General features: G+C 50.9%; 1 protein-coding gene across 1 annotated transcript; it reads left to right on the forward strand.

Moving 5' to 3' along the window:
• Positions 1–14,711: 14,711 nt before the first annotated feature.
• Positions 14,712–15,623, forward strand: LOC306774769 (forkhead box protein B1-like; the record flags this gene model as incomplete). Its single annotated transcript, XM_079264935.1, has 1 exon — positions 14,712–15,623. The coding sequence occupies one exon, from the start codon at positions 14,712–14,714 to the stop codon at positions 15,621–15,623; it is 912 nt and encodes a 303-aa protein (XP_079121061.1).
• Between the last annotated feature and the right edge of the window lie 4,273 nt (positions 15,624–19,896).

Below are 19,896 nucleotides of genomic sequence, written 5' to 3' on the forward strand. Positions count from 1 at the left end.
CTGATAATAGAGCAGGGCTTCAGGACTCCTCTGCTGCCAACAAGGACCCTCAAGGCTCCGCCGCCGTGATGCCGACCGCTCCTCAGACAGGAATTGACATCGTCTGGAGAGCAAAGCAATCAGCCGAGCTTGAGTCGCCGAGTGTTTAGCTCTGAGCCGAAGCCGCACAGCAAATCTTGACCTTAAAGAAGACTGTTATTTCATTTTTCTTCCAGACAGCTGCATGAAAGCTGTGCAGCAGGAGGGATTTCCTGCAGGTGATCTGTGGGTTTAATCCACCGAGTCCCGAGGCCTCGCCGCCACCTGCAGAACGGTCGCCAACTGGTGTACGATGCGGATAAGCTTTGGCTTGTCAAAGCGACGCTCAGGAGATCAGCAGAGGTAAATGTAAAGCTTTAGACTGCAGGAAACACCTGTTAACTTCTCATTTCAGAAGGCACTGAAGGCAGCAGGAGATTATCGCTGTTTTCCGCCTGTTTCTATGGAGACAAAATAGGGACACAAGTTTTGCAACTTGTTCCTGTGTTCTGCGTCTCCATTTGTGTAAATTTGCCAAGAAGGACCAACAAAATGTACCAGAGTGGATTCATTTTGCACCTATACTGGAACCTGGACTTTATGGAGTTAAACTTATGTCCCTTTCCAGGCCCTGTAGTTTCTAGCGGCCTCATTTCTAAGCTGTCGCACAAACCCGACGTACGCCAGTTCTAGTCCATTTCTGGGATTTATAAAAACCAGGACTTGGCGGTAAAACGTCCCGACCTCCACGCCAACTCTGACCCTGGTGTACGACAACATCTGGAGAAACGCGAAATTTGAGACATTTGTTCTAAATGAAATGTAAACTTTCCCCCAGAATGTTGGACATTAACAGCATCTGCAGAAGAAGAGAAAAAGTTCCTCCAGCACGTAAAACGTCCAGCAGGAAAATGTTCTGAAACCAAGCAGTTCTACATGTTAGAAAAGCCACATCACACAGTTAATAAGTCGTACAGAAGCTGCCGTACTAATAAAGCTCTACATGAAGACCTGCCGGTAAAAGGAGGCGGTCGCCATGACAACAGCCCATCATCAGACATTTTCTCCCTACATTTTATTGTCTGACCACTTTATTTGTCCTTTCTGGATAAGTCCAGTGGTCTGATGAGATGTTGACAGCATCTGTCCCCTGCTGACCTCCTCTGTCTTTCTGGTGGTGCTGATGTCCATCCCGTCTCCGCCAGATAAAAAAGTTTTACATTTAACAACATTATCTTCATAGTTATCTCCATTGTTTTCCCGGTTGCTTTAACTTTTGTCCCTTTGCAGGATCCGTAGTTTTCCTGGTTGGTTAAACTTTTGTCCCTTTGCAGGATCCGTAGTTTTCCTGGTTGGTTAAACTTTTGTCCCTTTGCGGTTTCCGTAGATTTTTCTGGTTGGTTAAACTTTTGTCCCTTTGCAGGATCCGTAGTTTTCCTGGTTGGTTAAACTTTTGTCCCTTTGCAGGATCCGTAGTTTTCCTGGTTGGTTAAACTTTTGTCCCTTTGCAGGATCCGTAGTTTTCCTGGTTGGTTAAACTTTTGTCCCTTTGCAGGATCCATAGTTTTCCTGGTTGGTTAAACTTTTGTCCCTTTGCAGTTTCTGTAGTTTTCCTGGTTGGTTAAACTTATGTCCTTTTCCAGGCTCCGTAGTTTTCCTGGTTGGTTAAACTTATGTCCTTTTCCAGGCTCCGTAGTTTTCCTGATTTGTTATACCATTTGAGCTGAGTTGGATTTGCAATGAATTTTTTCATTTAATTAATTGTTAATCAACGATTTATTTTTCTGCTTTGTTTGTTTATGTATAAAACAATTTCTTTGTAAGTTTTATTTTTATCTTCCAAAATGAACTTTCACCTCTGCTAGTTCTAAGACTGCATCATAATTTACAGGTAAACACACCAGAATTTGCTGCATCGGACTTTAATGGAAAACCAGAAACAGATGAAGTCCAGTGAAAATGTCAAATATTACTTTTTCCCAAATGAAATATTGAAATGAAAGAAAGATTTATTTTAACTGACTGTCAGATGAAAATATGCCGTTAAACTGAAAGTCAGTAGGATGTTTTTGGCCAATGATGTTCCTACATGGAGACTTTTACCATCACTAAAGCTCATGTTAAATATGATTTTCACATTAAATTCAAAATAGGCCAATATTTTCTATGAAATCTAAAATCTCTCAGATGTTTATTTTCTTTTGATGATGTTTGGAAACTCAGTTTGTCTTTGGTTTGTCGTCATTTCAGGTCAATGAATATCGGCCCAGTTGTCAGACCACATGATTTTTATAAAGAAGTCAACAAAGCGTGAAAATGGAGGAAGGAAACTGAAATACCAACAAAAAAAAATAAAGAATCAATTAAATAAAAAACGGAAATGTGAAATTCGAAAGTGAATAAATATAAATGTTAATAAAAACTTAGTAAAAACTGATTAAAATGACAAAAGAAATGTAAAGGTTGTCAGATTTATCAGATTTGCTAACAGAAAATATTTTTCGTCTTTTCAATCAGTTTTTGGGTCATTTTTACATTTCTGTATTTACTTCTAATTTACAGATTCTGTCTTCCATGAAAACCAGATTAGCTGTCTGATGGACCAGTTTGTTTGTTTCTTTTGTATAAACCGTGAATAAAGTTTTGCATGTATAAAACTGTGAACTGCATAAAGAGATGGGCGGAGCCTCCGTGACGTCACCCGCAGGTTTCTGAAGAGCTGAATTGAAGCTCGGTGGGCGGTTCCTAAAATGGCCACCGCGTGTCGTCTCGCCCGGAAAATACAAATATGGGCAAAGAGGTGGAGCTGAGAGGGGGGCTGTGAGTGTCATGGCTGATGATTGACATCGAGCGAACTCCGAGCTTTCTGTAGCTAAGAGCTAACCGAGCTAACCCGGAGATAACAGGAGCTAACCAGCTAACGGAGGTAAGCGGGCTAAAGCTAAGTCACGTTGTTAACCGGCTAAAAGCCGTGGTTGTTCTACGTTCTTCTGACTTGAGGCAGGAGATCGGGTACCTGTCAATCAAAAGGACACGCCCCTAAATATGCAGAACTTCGAGATTAAATTACTTTTAAACGGGCGAGTTAGAAAAAAATTCACTCCCCCAACAGTTGTCATGAAGGTAAACCTGACCTATTAAACCTAAAATGGATTTTTGTACCAGGCTGTAAACATGTTTATTTCTGCTGTAAACATGTTTATTTCTGCTGTAAACATGTTTATTTCTGCTGTAAACATGTTTATTTCTGCTGTAAACATGTTTATTTCTGCTATGAAGTTGGTCTTTTTAACATGGGAGTCTATGGGGATTTGCTCTGTTTTGCAGCCCCTAGTGGATGAAGGGGGAACTGCAGTTTTATGCACTTCTGCATTGGCTTCACTTTTAACCGCCGAAGCCTCCGTCCATCTTTCATATTCTATGGTCCACACTTTGCTGAAGATTATTATCCATAATGCATTGCTGCATGTGACGTTTTAAATTAAAAGGTGGGAAAATGGCGACGTATGTCGATTGAGCTGCTGTGCTTCTGGTGGAAAAAAAAGAACAAATGTTTTATGGAGTCGGCCAGCAGCCTGACAACTTCGTGTTGAACTCCTTTGGTTCTACCCTATCGGCTGTTTGTCGCAGTTTATCGCCGTTTTTTAGCAGCAAAAACACGAACGTTACAGAATTGACGTAACGGCCCGAGGTGCCGACGTGACCGTCCCACGTTGTCGCCTGCTGGCGTGGGAAAAGAAAGAAAAAACAAAAAGCAGGAGGAGGGAATAAAACAGCTTTACGAGTTGGAGTTGATGTGGAATGATGTGTCATGGTTGCCGTGGTGACGGCTGGTTGTCAGGTGATCTGTGACAAGGGAAAAAGCTGAATCACGAACAGTCTGGCTCGGTCCGGGTCGGTCCGGGTCGGTCCAGCTCGGTTCAGCTTGGTCCGGGTCAGTCCGGGTCCGGGTCGGTCGGGCTCGGTCCAGCTCGGTCCGGGTCGGTCCGGTTCGGTCCGGGTCGGTCCGGCTCAGTACGGGTCGGTCCGGGCCCTTGTCGGTCTGGGTCGGTCCGGGTCTGGGTCGGTCTGGCTCGGTCCGGGTCGGTCTGGGTCGGTCCGGGTCCGGGTCGGTCTGGGTCGGTTCAGCTCGGTCCGGGTCGGTCCGGATCCTTGTCGGTCCGGGTCGGTCTGGCTCGGTCCGGGTCGGTCTGGGTCCGGGTCGGTCCGGGTACGGGTCGGTCCGGGTCGGTCTGGCTCGGTCCGGGTCGGTCTGGGTCGGTCCGGGTCCGGGTCGGTCTGGCTCGGTCCGGGTCCGGGTCGGTCTGGGTCGGTTCAGCTCGGTCCGGGTCGGTCCGGATCCTTGTCGGTCCGTGTCGGTCTGGCTCGGTCCGGGTTGGTCTGGGTCGGTCCGGGTCCGGGTCGGTCTGGCTCGGTCCGGGTCGGTCCGGGTCCGGGTCGGTCTGGCTCGGTCCGGGTCCGGGTCGGTCTGGGTCGGTTCAGCTCGGTCCGGGTCGGTCCGGATCCTTGTCGGTCCGGGTCGGTCTGGCTCGGTCCGGGTCGGTCCGGGTCGGTCTGGGTCCGGGTCGGTCCGGATCCGGGTCGGTCCGGATCCTTGTCGGTCCGGGTCGGTCTGGCTCGGTCCGGGTCGGTCTGGGTCGGTCCGGATCCTTGTCGGTCCGGGTCGGTCCGGGTCGGTCCGGATCCTTGTCGGTCCGGGTCGGTCTGGCTCGGTCCGGGTCGGTCTGGGTCGGTCTGGGTCCGGGTCGGTCCGGATCCGGGTCGGTCCGGATCCTTGTCGGTCCGGGTTGGTCTGGCTCGGTCCGGGTCGGTCTGGGTCCGGGTCGGTCCAGGTCCGGCTCGGTCCGGGTCGGTCTGGCTCGGTCCGGGTCGGTCTGGGTCGGTCTGGGTCCGGGTCGGTCCGGGTCCGGGTCGGTCCGGGTCGGTCTGGCTCGGTCCGGGTTGGTCTGGGTCGGTCCGGGTCTGGGTCGGTCTGGGTCGGTTCAGCTCGGTCCGGGTCGGTCCGGGTCCTTGTCGGTCCAGGTCGGTCTGGCTCGGTCCGGGTCGGTCCTGGTCCGGGTCGGTCCAGGTCCTGCTCGGTCCGGGTCGGTCTGGGTCCGGGTCGGTCCGGGTCCGGGTCGGTCTGGGTCGGTCCGGGTCCGGGTCGGTCGGGCTCGGTCCAGCTCGGTCCGGGTCGGTCCGGTTCGGTCCGGGTCGGTCCGGCTCAGTACGGGTCGGTCCGGGCCCTTGTCGGTCTGGGTCGGTCCGGGTCTGGGTCGGTCTGGCTCGGTCCGGGTCCGGGTCCGGGTTGGTCTGGCTCGGTCCGGGTCGGTCTGGCTCGGTCCGGGTCCGGGTCGGTCTGGCTCGGTCCGGCTCGGTCCGGGTCGGTCTGGCTCGGTCCGGGTCGGTCTGGGTCGGTCCGGGTCCAGGTCGGTCTGGGTCGGTTCAGCTCGGTCCGGGTCGGTCCGGATCCTTGTCGGTCCGGGTCGGTCTGGGTCGGTCCGGGTTGGTCTGGGTCGGTCCGGGTCCGGGTCGGTCTGGCTCGGTCCGGGTCGGTCCGGGTCCGGGTCGGTCTGGGTCGGTTCAGCTCGGTCCGCGTCGGTCCGGATCCTTGTCGGTCCGGGTCGGTCTGGCTCGGTCCGGGTTGGTCTGGGTCGGTTCAGCTCGGTCCGGGTCGGTCTGGGTCGGTCCGGGTCGGTCCGGATCCGGGTCGGTCCGGATCCTTGTCGGTCCGGGTCGGTCTGGCTCGGTCCGGGTCGGTCTGGGTCGGTTCAGCTCGGTCCGGGTCGGTCCGGGTCCTTGTCGGTCCAGGTCGGTCTGGCTCGGTCCGGGTCGGTCTGGGTCTGGGTCGGTTCAGCTCGGTCCGCGTCGGTCCGGATCCTTGTCGGTCCGGGTCGGTCTGGCTCGGTCTGGGTTGGTCTGGGTCGGTTCAGCTCGGTCCGGGTCGGTCTGGGTCGGTCCGGGTCGGTCAGGCTCAGTACGGGTCGGTCCGGGCCCTTGTCGGTCTGGGTCGGTCCGGGTCTGGGTCGGTCTGGCTCGGTCCGGGTCCGGGTCCGGGTTGGTCTGGCTCGGTCCGGGTCGGTCTGGCTCGGTCCGGGTCCGGGTCGGTCTGGCTCGGTCCGGCTCGGTCCGGGTCGGTCTGGCTCGGTCCGGGTCGGTCTGGCTCGGTCCGGGTCCAGCTCGGTCCGGGTCGGTCCGGATCCTTGTCGGTCCGGGTCGGTCTGGGTCGGTCCGGGTTGGTCTGGGTCGGTCCGGGTCCGGGTCGGTCTGGCTCGGTCCGGGTCGGTCCGGGTCCGGGTCGGTCTGGGTCGGTTCAGCTCGGTCCGCGTCGGTCCGGATCCTTGTCGGTCCGGGTCGGTCTGGGTTGGTCTGGGTTGGTCTGGGTCGGTTCAGCTCGGTCCGGGTCGTTCTGGGTCGGTCCGGGTCGGTCCGGATCCGGGTCGGTCCGGATCCTTGTCGGTCCGGGCCGGTCTGGCTCGGTCCGGGTCGGTCCGGGTCGGTCTGGGTCGGTTCAGCTCGGTCCGGGTCGGTCCGGGTCCTTGTCGGTCCAGGTCGGTCTGGCTCGGTCCGGGTCGGTCTGGGTCCGGGTCGGTCCGGGTCGGTCTGGGTCGGTCCGGGTCGGTCCGGGTCCGGGTCGGTCTGGGTCGGTCCGGGTCCGGGTCGGTCGGGCTCGGTCCAGCTCGGTCCGGGTCGGTCCGGTTCGGTCCGGGTCGGTCCGGCTCAGTACGGGTCGGTCCGGGCCCTTGTCGGTCTGGGTCGGTCCGGGTCTGGGTCGGTCTGGCTCGGTCCGGGTCCGGGTCCGGGTCGGTCTGGCTCGGTCCGGGTCCGGGTCGGTCTGGCTCGGTCCGGCTCGGTCCGGGTCGGTCTGGCTCGGTCCGGGTCGGTCTGGGTCGGTCTGGGTCCAGGTCGGTCTGGGTCGGTTCAGCTCGGTCCGGGTCGGTCCGGATCCTTGTCGGTCCGGGTCGGTCTGGGTCGGTCCGGGTTGGTCTGGGTCGGTCCGGGTCCGGGTCGGTCTGGCTCGGTCCGGGTCGGTCCGGGTCCGGGTCGGTCTGGGTCGGTTCAGCTCGGTCCGCGTCGGTCCGGATCCTTGTCGGTCCGGGTCGGTCTGGCTCGGTCCGGGTTGGTCTGGGTCGGTTCAGCTCGGTCCGGGTCGGTCTGGGTCGGTCCGGGTCGGTCCGGATCCGGGTCGGTCCGGATCCTTGTCGGTCCGGGTCGGTCTGGCTCGGTCCGGGTCGGTCTGGGTCGGTTCAGCTCGGTCCGGGTCGGTCCGGGTCCTTGTCGGTCCAGGTCGGTCTGGCTCGGTCCGGGTCGGTCTGGGTCTGGGTCGGTTCAGCTCGGTCCGCGTCGGTCCGGATCCTTGTCGGTCCGGGTCGGTCTGGGTCGGTTCAGCTCGGTCCGGGTCGGTCTGGGTCGGTCCGGGTCGGTCTGGCTCGGTCCGGGCCCTTGTCGGTCTGGGTCGGTCCGGGTCTGGGTCGGTCTGGCTCGGTCCGGGTCCGGGTCCGGGTTGGTCTGGCTCGGTCCGGGTCGGTCTGGCTCGGTCCGGGTCCGGGTCGGTCTGGCTCGGTCCGGCTCGGTCCGGGTCGGTCTGGCTCGGTCCGGGTCGGTCTGGCTCGGTCCGGGTCCAGCTCGGTCCGGGTCGGTCCGGATCCTTGTCGGTCCGGGTCGGTCTGGGTCGGTCCGGGTTGGTCTGGGTCGGTCCGGGTCCGGGTCGGTCTGGCTCGGTCCGGGTCGGTCTGGCTCGGTCCGGGTCCAGCTCGGTCCGGGTCGGTCCGGATCCTTGTCGGTCCGGGTCGGTCTGGGTCGGTCTGGCTCGGTCCGGGTCGGTCCGGGTCCGGGTCGGTCTGGGTCGGTTCAGCTCGGTCCGCGTCGGTCCGGATCCTTGTCGGTCCGGGTCGGTCTGGCTCGGTCTGGGTTGGTCTGGGTCGGTTCAGCTCGGTCCGGGTCGGTCTGGGTCGGTCCGGGTCGGTCCGGATCCGTGTCGGTCCGGATCCTTGTCGGTCCGGGCCGGTCTGGGTCGGTCCGGGTCGGTCTGGGTCGGTTCAGCTCGGTCCTGGTCGGTCCGGGTCCTTGTCGGTCCAGGTCGGTCTGGCTCGGTCCGGGTCGGTCTGGGTCCGGGTCGGTCCGGGTCGGTCTGGGTCGGTCCGGGTCGGTCCGGGTCCGGGTCGGTCTGGCTCGGTCCGGGTCGGTCCGGGTCGGTCTGGGTCGGTCCGGGTCCGGGTCCGGGTCGGTCTGGCTCGGTCCGGGTCGGTCCGGTTCGGTCCGGGTCGGTCCGGCTCAGTACGGGTCGGTCCGGGCCCTTGTCGGTCTGGGTCGGTCCGGGTCTGGGTCGGTCTGGCTCGGTCCGGGTCGGTCTGGCTCGGTCCGGGTCCGGGTCGGTCCGGCTCGGTCCGGGTCGGTCTGGCTCGGTCCGGGTCGGTCTGGGTCGGTCCGGGTCCAGGTCGGTCTGGGTCGGTTCAGCTCGGTCCGGGTCGGTCCGGATCCTTGTCGGTCCGGGTCGGTCTGGGTCGGTCCGGGTTGGTCTGGGTCGGTCCGGGTCCGGGTCGGTCTGGCTCGGTCCGGGTCGGTCTGGGTCGGTTCAGCTCGGTCCGCGTCGGTCCGGATCCTTGTCGGTCCGGGTCGGTCTGGGTCGGTTCAGCTCGGTCCGGGTCGGTCTGGGTCGGTCCGGGTCGGTCCGGATCCGGGTCGGTCCGGGTCGGTCTGGGTCGGTTCAGCTCGGTCCGGGTCGGTCCGGGTCCTTGTCGGTCCAGGTCGGTCTGGCTCGGTCCGGGTCGGTCTGGGTCCGGGTCGGTCCGGGTCGGTCTGGCTCGGTCCGGGTCGGTCTGGGTCGGTCTGGGTCCGGGTCGGTCCGGGTCGGTCTGGCTCGGTCCGGGTCGGTCCGGGTCGGTCCGGTTCGGTCCGGGTCGGTCAGGCTCAGTACGGGTCGGTCCGGGCCCTTGTCGGTCTGGGTCGGTCCGGGTCTGGGTCGGTCTGGCTCGGTCCGGGTCCGGGTCCGGGTTGGTCTGGCTCGGTCCGGGTCGGTCTGGCTCGGTCCGGGTCCGGGTCGGTCTGGCTCGGTCCGGCTCGGTCCGGGTCGGTCCGGATCCTTGTCGGTCCGGGTCGGTCTGGGTCGGTCCGGGTTGGTCTGGGTCGGTCCGGGTCCGGGTCGGTCTGGCTCGGTCCGGGTCGGTCCGGGTCCGGGTCGGTCTGGGTCGGTTCAGCTCGGTCCGCGTCGGTCCGGATCCTTGTCGGTCCGGGTCGGTCTGGCTCGGTCCGGGTTGGTCTGGGTCGGTTCAGCTCGGTCCGGGTCGGTCTGGGTCGGTTCAGCTCGGTCCGGGTCGGTCCGGGTCCGGGTCGGTCCGGGTCGGTCCGGGTCCGGGTCGGTCTGGCTCGGTCCGGGTCGGTCCGGGTCGGTCTGGGTCGGTCCGGGTCCGGGTCCGGGTCGGTCTGGCTCGGTCCGGGTCGGTCCGGGTCGGTCTGGGTCGGTCCGGGTCCGGGTCCGGGTCGGTCTGGCTCGGTCCGGGTCGGTCTGGGTCGGTCCGGGTCCGGGTCCGGGTCGGTCCGGCTCGGTCCAGGGACCTTTCCCCTCCTCTCCGAGGCGTGCGGCCCGGCCTCCAGCGCTGCCAGACAGGAAGAGCTCATTAACCGGCTGCTTCTGCAGTCGTTCTCCATAAATCTGAATAAATGAAGCGGCGTTGGCGAGGCCGCTACAGTAAATCTGCGGCGTGTTTTTAATGAATCTGCGGCGGCGAGAGGAAAGGTCTGCAACTGGGAGCCCCAGTGAATTAGCATAACTACTTCCAGCTTGTTTCCTAAATAATGTTCTCATTTGCACATCACTGAGTTGGCTAATTCCGCTTTCGGAGAGGGCGGCCCGCAATTAAAGAATCCCGCTTCAATCTTTAATGAAGTTTGTGTTTCATCAATCCTGACAGTAATGAGGCGACATGGAAACAAAATGGCTGCTAATAATTAAATTCACAAACCAGTTTGACGTCGTGGAGCTCCTGAGGAGAACATGACTAATTATTAATTAGATATTGATATCAGCAGCGAGGAGAGTCCAGACCCGGTGGATCAGAACCACCTGAAATCTGCCTGAATCAGCGTCTCTGCTCTGATTGGCTGAAGCTGCTCCAACATGATTCTTATAGTTAGGATATGAGCATCTCCTGAGTTGGAGTCTGCATGTACGGGACCCAACTGTCCAGGTTCTGCTCATTGCTCTTATAGTTATGGGTAGTCTAGCCATCCATTACTTATGTAGCAATGGGGATGTTACCTGATGCACTGAGAAGTACCTCGCTCTATTTCTCTAATATATTAATGTATAAATATATGCCAATATTGCCGTCTCTAACTTATTTCTCCTTTTGTCTTCCTGAATAAGTGCAGTTGTACATGTTGATCTGTCTTTCCTGTCGTCTCCACCCCAACCAGTCGAGGCAGATGGCTGCCCTCTCTGAGCCGGGTTCTGCCGGAGGTTTTCTTCCTGTTAAAGGGGAGTTTTTTCCTTCCCACTGTCGCCTCGTGCAGCTCAGGATGGAGGATTGGATCCAAGTCATGACTCGATGCAATCAGCTGGTTTCTATTATAGGATATGTATGAATTGACTGGAAATGATGTGGATGTACTGGGACAACATGGTTGTGAAGTGGCGCTGTACACATAAAGTTGAACTGAACATGAACCCGTCCGTTCTCATCAGTTTAAAACGTTTGATGATTGACTTGTCTATTGACCAATCAGACTCCAGCTTTGGTTCACAAGCTCGCATCAGAACCAGAATTGGACCCGGAAGAGGGTTTGTAGGAAGAGGCGGCGCTGCCGGCCGAGAGCCTCTTCTCACATCCTGCAGTGCACTCTGGGACGTCAACAGCCGCCATTTTGTGAGGCCACATAGAATAAACCCAACACAGATGTTCTGTAAAACCAACTGGACCCGACAGTTTTAACGACCAGAAAGTTTAAAATGACGCTACAGGGATAAAATTGACTGATCAGTGTTCACCAGACACCTCGATGGCGTTCCTGTGCTCTGATTCTGTGGCGTGAAGCTCGCACTGAAGCTACCAGGTCTGCTTTCTGCATTGTCCCACCGCAGCCTGATGAAGTCGAGGTTTTTGGGAACGAAAAAAACAAATAAATAAAAAAAGAATGTGATAGTTTTGCTTTTCAGGTCATTTCTACAGGTGATTTTTCTCAAACGCTCCGAGATCAAAGAAAAGGAGTTATTTTATTATAGCGTTAAGATTGTTGATGTTGTTTTAAATAGTTTACAGACAAACAAATTGAAATTTAAAACGCTAAAATGTTTTGTTCAACAATTAAAGCAAAGATCTTTAAAAGATTATTAAATTTGAGGTATATTGATATTGTTGTTTGATATCGTTTCGGTATCACACTGGTTTGGTATCGTGGTCGTAGGTCTGGTATCGGTATTTATCGGTGGATTTTATATCCTGTACTCCTGTCATTCAGTTCGTCCTCCATTTGGCTTCTTCTGTTTCTGGAATACCGTGAGATGACGTCATCATCAGGTTATCGTTCCACGCGGCGTCGGTTCGGTTCGGTTCTGGCTACGCAGTTTGTGTGGAGTCGGAAGCCATCACTGTTCCTGCTGCAGGTCGCGGCCGAGAAACGGCTTCCAGACCAGAGTCCACGTCATGAACCGCTAAGCTGCCACTCTCCCAAAACACACGGAGAACATCTGGAGAACACCAGGAGAACATCTGGAGAACACCAGGAGAACATCTGGGGAACACACGGAGAACATCTGGAGAACACCAGGAGAACATCTGGAGAACACCAGGAAAACATCGGGAGAACACCAGGAAAACATCGGGAGAACACCAGGAGAACATCTGGAGAACACCAGGAGAACATCTGGAGAACACACGCAGAACATCTGGAGAACACACGCAGAACATCTGGAGAACACACGGAGAACATCTGGAGAACACACGGAGAACATCGGGAGAACACCAGGAAAACATCTGGAGAACACCAGGAGAACATCGGGAGAACACCAGGAGAACATCGGGAGAACACCAGGAGAACATCTGGAGAACACCAGGAGAACATCTGGAGAACACCAGGAAAACATCGGGAGAACACACGCAGAACATCGGGAGAACACACGCAGAACATCTGAAGAACACACGCAGAACATCTGGAGAACACACGGAGAACATCTGGAGAACACCAGGAAAACATCGGGAGAACACCAGGAGAACATCTGGGGAACACACGGAGAACATCTGGAGAACACCAGGAGAACATCTGGAGAACACCAGGAGAACATCTGGGGAACACACGGAGAACATCTGGAGAACACCAGGAGAACATCTGGAGAACACCAGGAGAACATCTGGGGAACACACGGAGAACATCTGGAGAACACACGGAGAACATCTGGGGAACACCAGGAGAACATCTGGGGAACACCAGGAGAACATCTGGAGAACACCAGGAGAACATCTGGAGAACACCAGGAGAACATCTGGGGAACACACGGAGAACATCTGGAGAACACCAGGAGAACATCTGGGGAACACCAGGAGAACATCTGGGGAACACACGGAGAACATCTGGAGAACACCAGGAGAACATCTGGGGAACACACGGACAGCCGTATCAGCAGGGAGGCGTCGCTCCGGAGGTTTGGCCCCGCCTACAACAGTCTGCCGGAGGATCTCAGGGCTGCAGAGGATGTTCAGGTTTTTATTTTGTCTTTATCTGATTTCTACTCTTTAAGTTTTATGATTAATTTAATGATTTTTAAAAAAAAATTATTTAATGGCTGGAAGTTTTCTTCAGCGTCTTCATTTATTCAAAGTGTTTTCCTCGTCCTCTACGTCTGACTTTTCCGTTCCCAGTTTTCCTCCCAGTTGGCGTGACGTGTTCTGGAAGCTGATTGGTCCAACACGTGAAAACTGTCGTGTCGTCACAAAGGTAGCAGCACTGTGTGTGTGTGTGTTGTGACTGATGATGATGATGATGAAGAGCTGCAGAAACGACGTCTTTATGTTCCTCTGAAAATAAAAGCATCAGATTTTATTATTTCTAGTTATTATCATTTTATTTGTATTTTATTTTTGTGTTTTAATTCACGTTCAGTAGATTTATTTCATCACCAGGACGCAATTTTTCTTTTTATAGTTCACATTTATCTTAATTTTATTTATTCTTTTTTAATATATATTTTAATATGTTTAAAATATTTTTACATTTTTATTTCCTTTACATTAAGAGCAGCTTCTTTAAACTTATTTACATTTTATTTCTTTTATATTTGTCAATATTCTATTTGATTAAAATGAACTTTTATTTCATTTATCACATCATCCGGAGCAGATTTTAGTTTTTTTTCCCCATTATTCATATTTTATTGTCATTATTATTTGACTAATTTTATGTTATTTATAAAATCCTCAGCGTTGGATTATTTTTTTATGTTTGTAGTTTTTATGAAAAATTTTATCAAGTCAAGATTCTTGTTTTTGCAGAAAGTTTGTTTTCATTGTTTTTATGAAAAAACATCCAAATAATTTGGATGTAAAACGAGAAGCAATCTTCCTCCTCCTCCTCTTCCTCCGACATGAAACACCAAAACCAAACTCAGATCCAGAAAATAAACAAATTCATTCTGAATTCAGACAAAATGAAAAACTAAAATACAGAATTGATCTAAATGCAATTTTTCATTTTAAACGTTTAAAACTTAATAAACTTTATTAAAATACAATAAAAATCTGAGATATTTATTCATTAATAATTATAAAGATAAAAGACACTAAACGGTCAATTTATTTCTTCTTTTAGTTTCTGATTCCATTAATTAGTTTATTTTTCTGAAATGATTTAATTTAAATTCTGAATAAAAACTGAAACAAACATGAACAAAACAAAAGAAAAACAAATTCAGAGATAAAAAAAAAAACAACTTTAATCTTCAGTAAATAAAATGTTTGTTTTTTTTTTTTAAAAAAACTTTTTAAAAATTCTGCAAAATTAATAAAAATGAGAAAATTTTAAGACATTAAATGTAATCAGAGAATTTTTTAGCTTCTTTCTGATGTTTGATGAAGATGTTTCTTTCCTTCATCTCTGACTCACCTGAGCCGCGCGCGCTCCGCGGCACGCGGGAAGAAGCAGCGCAAAGAGGCGCGTGCGGAACTCTCTGCGGATCGATTAGTCAGAACAAATTGGTGAGCCCCCCCCCCCCCCCCCCCCCCCCCCCCCACACCCCGACACGCACACACGCGTGCGTGCGTTGGCAAACTCTCCAGCTGCCCCTCGGAGCGCGCGGCTCATCTGCAACTTCGACTCCGCGCGTGCATGTAGATGCGTGTGGAACCACCCGACCCCCCCCCCCCCCCCCCCCCCCCCCCCCCACCCCGGCTCTGGTCACGTGACGGTGCAGAATGCCCCCTTTAACGGAGCTCCTCTCCGGGGGAGTCACCTCCGTCCCGCAGATGAGGAGGGACACGGAGGAGGCAGCAGCCGCGTAGGAAGGGCGCGCACCGCGGCGCGCGCGCACCGGGACCCCCGGAGCTCCGTGTCGGACCCTCGGCTCGAACTGCGCCTTAAAGCCGGAACGATGCGCGCCGCGCAGCTCTGCCGCGCACTGCCGCGCGCAGACGCGCTCTGACAACTTGGACCCGCTTGGAGAAAGTTCCCGGACTGAGACTGCAGCGACCAGAACCCGGCCGGGTCCGGTCCGGTTCGACCGGACGATGCCTCGCCCCGGCAGGAACACGTACAGCGACCAGAAGCCTCCGTACTCCTACATCTCCCTGACGGCCATGGCGATCCAGAGCTGCCCGGACAAGATGCTCCCCCTCAGCGAGATCTACAAGTTCATCATGGACCGGTTCCCGTACTACCGGGAGAACACGCAGCGCTGGCAGAACTCCCTGCGCCACAACCTCTCCTTCAACGACTGCTTCATCAAGATCCCGCGCAGACCGGAGCAGCCCGGGAAGGGCAGCTTCTGGGCTCTGCACCCGAACTGCGGCGACATGTTCGAGAACGGGAGTTTCCTGCGGCGCAGGAAGCGCTTCAAGGCGGGCGGCGTGCAGAGCAGCGACCCGCTGGGTCCCAGCAAGCCGCAGGACGCCGCGCTCTACCTGCAGCAGCAGCAGCAGCAGCAGCAGGCCAAGCTGCGGCTCAGCGCGCTGCACGCCGCCGCGCACCTCCCGCAGCTGCCGGGGGGGTACGGCCTGAGCTCCGCGCCGCCCGCCGCCTTCAAACACCCGTTCGCCATCGAGAACATCATCGCCAGAGAGTACAAGATGCCGGGGGGGCTGGCGGCCTTCCCCCCCGCAGGATACCCGCTGCACAGCCAGCTCCCCCCGGCCTGGCCGCACGTGTACCCCGGCATGATGGACTCCGTCTCCAGCAGCGACTTCTCCTCCTACGGGATGCCGCTCAAGTCCGTCTGCCACGGCGGGCAGACCCTGCCCACCATCCCGGTGCCCATCAAGCCCACGCCCGGCTCCGTGCCCGGTCTGCCGGGGCTCCCCGCGCACATCCCGGCTTTCCTCGCGACCTCGCCCCGGTCTCTGAGCCCCACGTCCCCGCAGACCGGCCAGAGCAGCCCGGGCGCGCCCGCCGAGGCGCTGCAGTGCGCGGTGGTCGCGCGCTGACCCTAAAACTCCTCTTCACGTGACCTCTGACCTCCTGCACGCGCAGCAGAAACTGGAGGTTAGGACTCTGAACCTGTTCCAGACCTAATCATCTGCTTTTCTGCACAATCAGACCTGGAAGGCGCATTTCTGCCTTACTGGTGCCACTGGTCGGACTGGGAGGCTGCTGGTGTGTCTGTAACTGGTGCCACTGGTCGGACTGGGAGGCTGCTGGTGTGTCTGTAACTGGTGCCACTGGTCGGACTGGGAGGCTGCTGGTGTGTCTGTAACTGGTGCCACTGGTCGGACTGGGAGGCTGCTGGTGTGTCTGTAACTGGTGCCACTGGTCGGACTGGGAGGCTGCTGGTGTGTCTGTAACTGGTGCCACTGGTCGGACTGGGAGGCTGCTGGTGTGTCTGTAGCTGCATGTTCCTCCTGTCCGCGTCGTGTTTTTGTTTATCTGCCTGTTTTTGGGGATTTGAAGCAGAAAAGCATGGAGCTAAAACCGATCCGGATCATTAAAGACCTTCATGGAGAAAAACCCGATAAATACAGTCTGACGTCCTTTTTCTGCTTTAAACTTTTTAGTTTTCTGGATTTTTCCAAACAAAACGAAAGTTTCTGAAGCTGAAAAATGAGATTTTTATCAGCCAGAAGAAAAATGAGATTTTCTGTTTCAGCTGCAGATTTTACACATTTTGGATGAAAACTAAAAAACTTTTATGTCAAAGTTTTCCTGATAAACAATTAAGGTTTGAAACAAGTTTTAGAAACCTTCAAACTCAATTTCATCTTTCTGTCCTGAATTTATAACAAAACGTTTGTAGTTTGTAAAACATTTCCATTACATTTTTCATAAAGACATTAAAGAAACAAAAGTTTTAATTTATTCAATAAATTCATTAAATAATTTCCTTTCATTTCTCAGTGGTTACTTTAAACTAATATGATAATAAAGACAAACATTTAGAGGTGAACATAAATCATCCGTCCAGTTTAGCAGATAAAAATATGAATTTAATCAGATAAAAATATGAATTTAATCAGATAAAAATGTGAATTTAATCAGATAAAATGTGAATTTAATCAGATAAAAATGTGAATTTAATCAGATAAAAATATTAATTTAATCAGATAAAAATCTCTTTTTCTCCTGAACAAAAAAAAATTTCTGTTAAAAAGATTTTTGTATAAATTTGTCAGAAATCTGCATTTTGATTTCAAATAAAATTTCCAGGTTATAAAAACTTGGAGCGGCTGGTTGATGATGATAATCTCACACATCAATTTAAATAAAAATGTTTGTTTGCTGCATGAAGATAAAATAAACTGTTGTTTGTTTATCAATCTTTATCTGTGATCAATGAAGCAACGAAGGAAAATCTGCTCTAAATATTCATAAATGTTTGATTTTCATCTTTTCTCTTCTAACTCGTCTGGGGAAAAAAGATGAAACTTTATTTATACTAGTTGTAAATGAAACAAATTAACTGATAATTAAACTTTATTCATTGTTTCAAATTAATCTGTAAATATTTTTTACTTTTTCCAGTAAAATCCTTTATTATTATTATTATTATTATTATTATTATTATTATTATTATTATGATGATGATGAGGATGATGATGATGACATTTTCCTCCTGTTTAGCTCTGGTTTGTGTGGATTTCATGGAGATTTTATAGTTGATTTAAAAGAAAACATAAACTATGATGTGTTCTTCTCATTTTTCCAGTAAAAAGCAACAAATTGTTTATTATGAAGCCAAAAACACAAACAAATGTAAAACTATGTAAACCTGGGAAATGAAATGTTTTGTTCTAAATGATAAAAACATAAAACATTTATCTTATTTCCTGACATGAGTTTTAAACGAAGGATAAATTCTGTCTGAATGTTTCTTCAGTCAAAACATTTTCTGCTTTTTCTTCATAAAACTTTGGAATTTTTTTACTTTTTTTTTATTTTTTACAATCAGCTCATTTCTGATATGAGATTGTTTTGAAATATTTCAAAGTTTATATTATTTTAGTTTATTATTTCTTGTTTTAAAGGTTTAAATAAAAGATAAAAAAAAAAAAAAAAAAAAAACAAAACAAACCACCAGCCTGTGAAGCGACTTCCCAACATCGTTTCTCATCAGATTTATCCCAAAGTTTTCACGACTTTGATCAGTTTTCCAGCATCAATCTGGACCCTGATGGCTTCGCTGTTGCTATGGCAACCCTGAAATCTGATTGGTCACAAACAGCTGAGCTGAAAAAAAAAGAATGAAATGTGGATGAATGAAGGTTTGAAGGTTGCAGACGCACAACGAAGCGCGTGCAGTAAAACCCGGAACAAGAATAAATACGTTGTTTTTTCTTACTTCAGTAAACAAAGTGTTGTAAACACGATGAAGTCGTCAACACACCAGAAACACTCAGATGCTTCAAAGTTTTCACCGCTTGTTTTTTATGACAACAGAAAAATGCTCCTTGTTGTTATAATCCGACTAAAACTGGACTTTTAACTTGATGTAAATGTTTCAGTCCAGTGGAAATCCTGCTGATTGGACCCTCGGCGAGCGCTCAGCAGGTTTCACTTTAACACATCACAGATCAACAGGAAGAACAACGCGCCGCTTTTTATCAAGAAAACTTCAAATGAAAGTAATAATAAACTATAAAAACTAGAAAGTGTTCAGCGCTGCCGTGATGAGGGTCTGGCCCCCCGCCGGACACCGGTCTAGCTCCGGCTCTGCGACTCGCAGGCGAACCTTCCCAGACCCGGACTCTGCTGCAGACTGACGGAGACCTGGTGTGGAAACGCCGCTGAGAAGTAACAGCAGGCGTTGTCTGGGATTAACCAGTTAACACTTCCCTGGAGCCCAACACAATGCAGCTCCATCAATGCCTGCAGGTCTGGAGTGTGTTGCCGGGAGACGGCCACTGTTGCCGTAGAAATGTCCCCCCCCCACAGACCCCCCGACCCCAGACCCCCCTCCGCAGCTTTGTGACCACACAAGTAAAATAAACAAAATTTAAAGAGGAAAATTCTGCTGTTCCTCCTTAAACCACGAAGAGAAAACAAAAGCAGAAAGTGTGTCGATACTGGAGTTAAAACCAGACTGGAAAGACGGGAAGAATCCGGATCAGAGGAAGACCATGAAGGAAAATAAATCATAAAAACCTTCCATCACCACAAAAAGAGTCAATAAATAAAGATGTTTTCACAACAAAATGAAGTTAGATCACACACAAATGTGAAAATATCACTATATTAACTGTGATATCCAATTAAATGTAAGAAATATATTTAAGGTGAAAGTTACATTATGAAAAAAATGAGAATTATTCTGATCAAACTACAGTAATCTAATGAGAGTAACTAATATTCTGATGAAAGTCGCTGTAATAAACTAAAAAACGTAAATAAGTTAAAGAAATCCAAAATAATGAAAGTAATTGTAATATTCTAAAAACATATTTCCATTCATATAATAATATAATTAGATTAAATTCTAATATGCCAATAAACATAAACATATATACCAATTAAAATAATATTGTGATAGAAGTATTAATATTCTTCTGACATTTTCTGATGAAAGGTACTTTAATATTATATTTATAGTAAATACTATTCTAATAAAAGTAACTGTAATATGCAAATAAAACTAAGTGTTTATTTGCAGTAAAAGCCATTTAAAGGTGTGTTAGACAGTAATGCCGAGCAGGTACACTACAAAACCTCTGTCCATGTAATAAAAGTATTATGCCAACAAAAGTAAGTGTTAAATTCTCATGAGAGTTGCTATAATATGGTAAATAAAATAAATGTTCAAGGCTTATAAAAGACAAAATACTGTAATATGCTAATTAAAATACATGTTAAATTCTAATGAAAGTCATTGGAATTTGCTTATTAAAGTAAATATTGAATTCTTAAGAAAGTCTCCCAGATATGCTAAATAAAGGTAATGTTCAATTCTTATTAACATCTCTGTATTATGCTAATTAAAATAAATATTACATTGTAATGAACGTCTCTGTAAGATGCTAATTTAAGTAAACGTTAAATTCTAATGAAGGTTGTTGTAATGGCCCAATGTAAGTAAATGTTAAATTCATATGAAAGTCACCGTAACATGCCAATTGAAGTAAATGTTAAATTCTCATGAAAATTACCCAAATATGCTAATTAGAGGTAATGTTTAAATCTTATGAAAGTCATTGTATTATGCTAATTAAAGGTAATGGCCAGTTCTTATTACAATTGCAATAATATGCTTATGAAGTAAATGTTAAATTC

Source organism: Telmatherina bonti (genome assembly GCF_933228915.1).
Source record: "Telmatherina bonti genome assembly, chromosome: 1".
NCBI lineage: Eukaryota > Metazoa > Chordata > Actinopteri > Atheriniformes > Telmatherinidae > Telmatherina > Telmatherina bonti.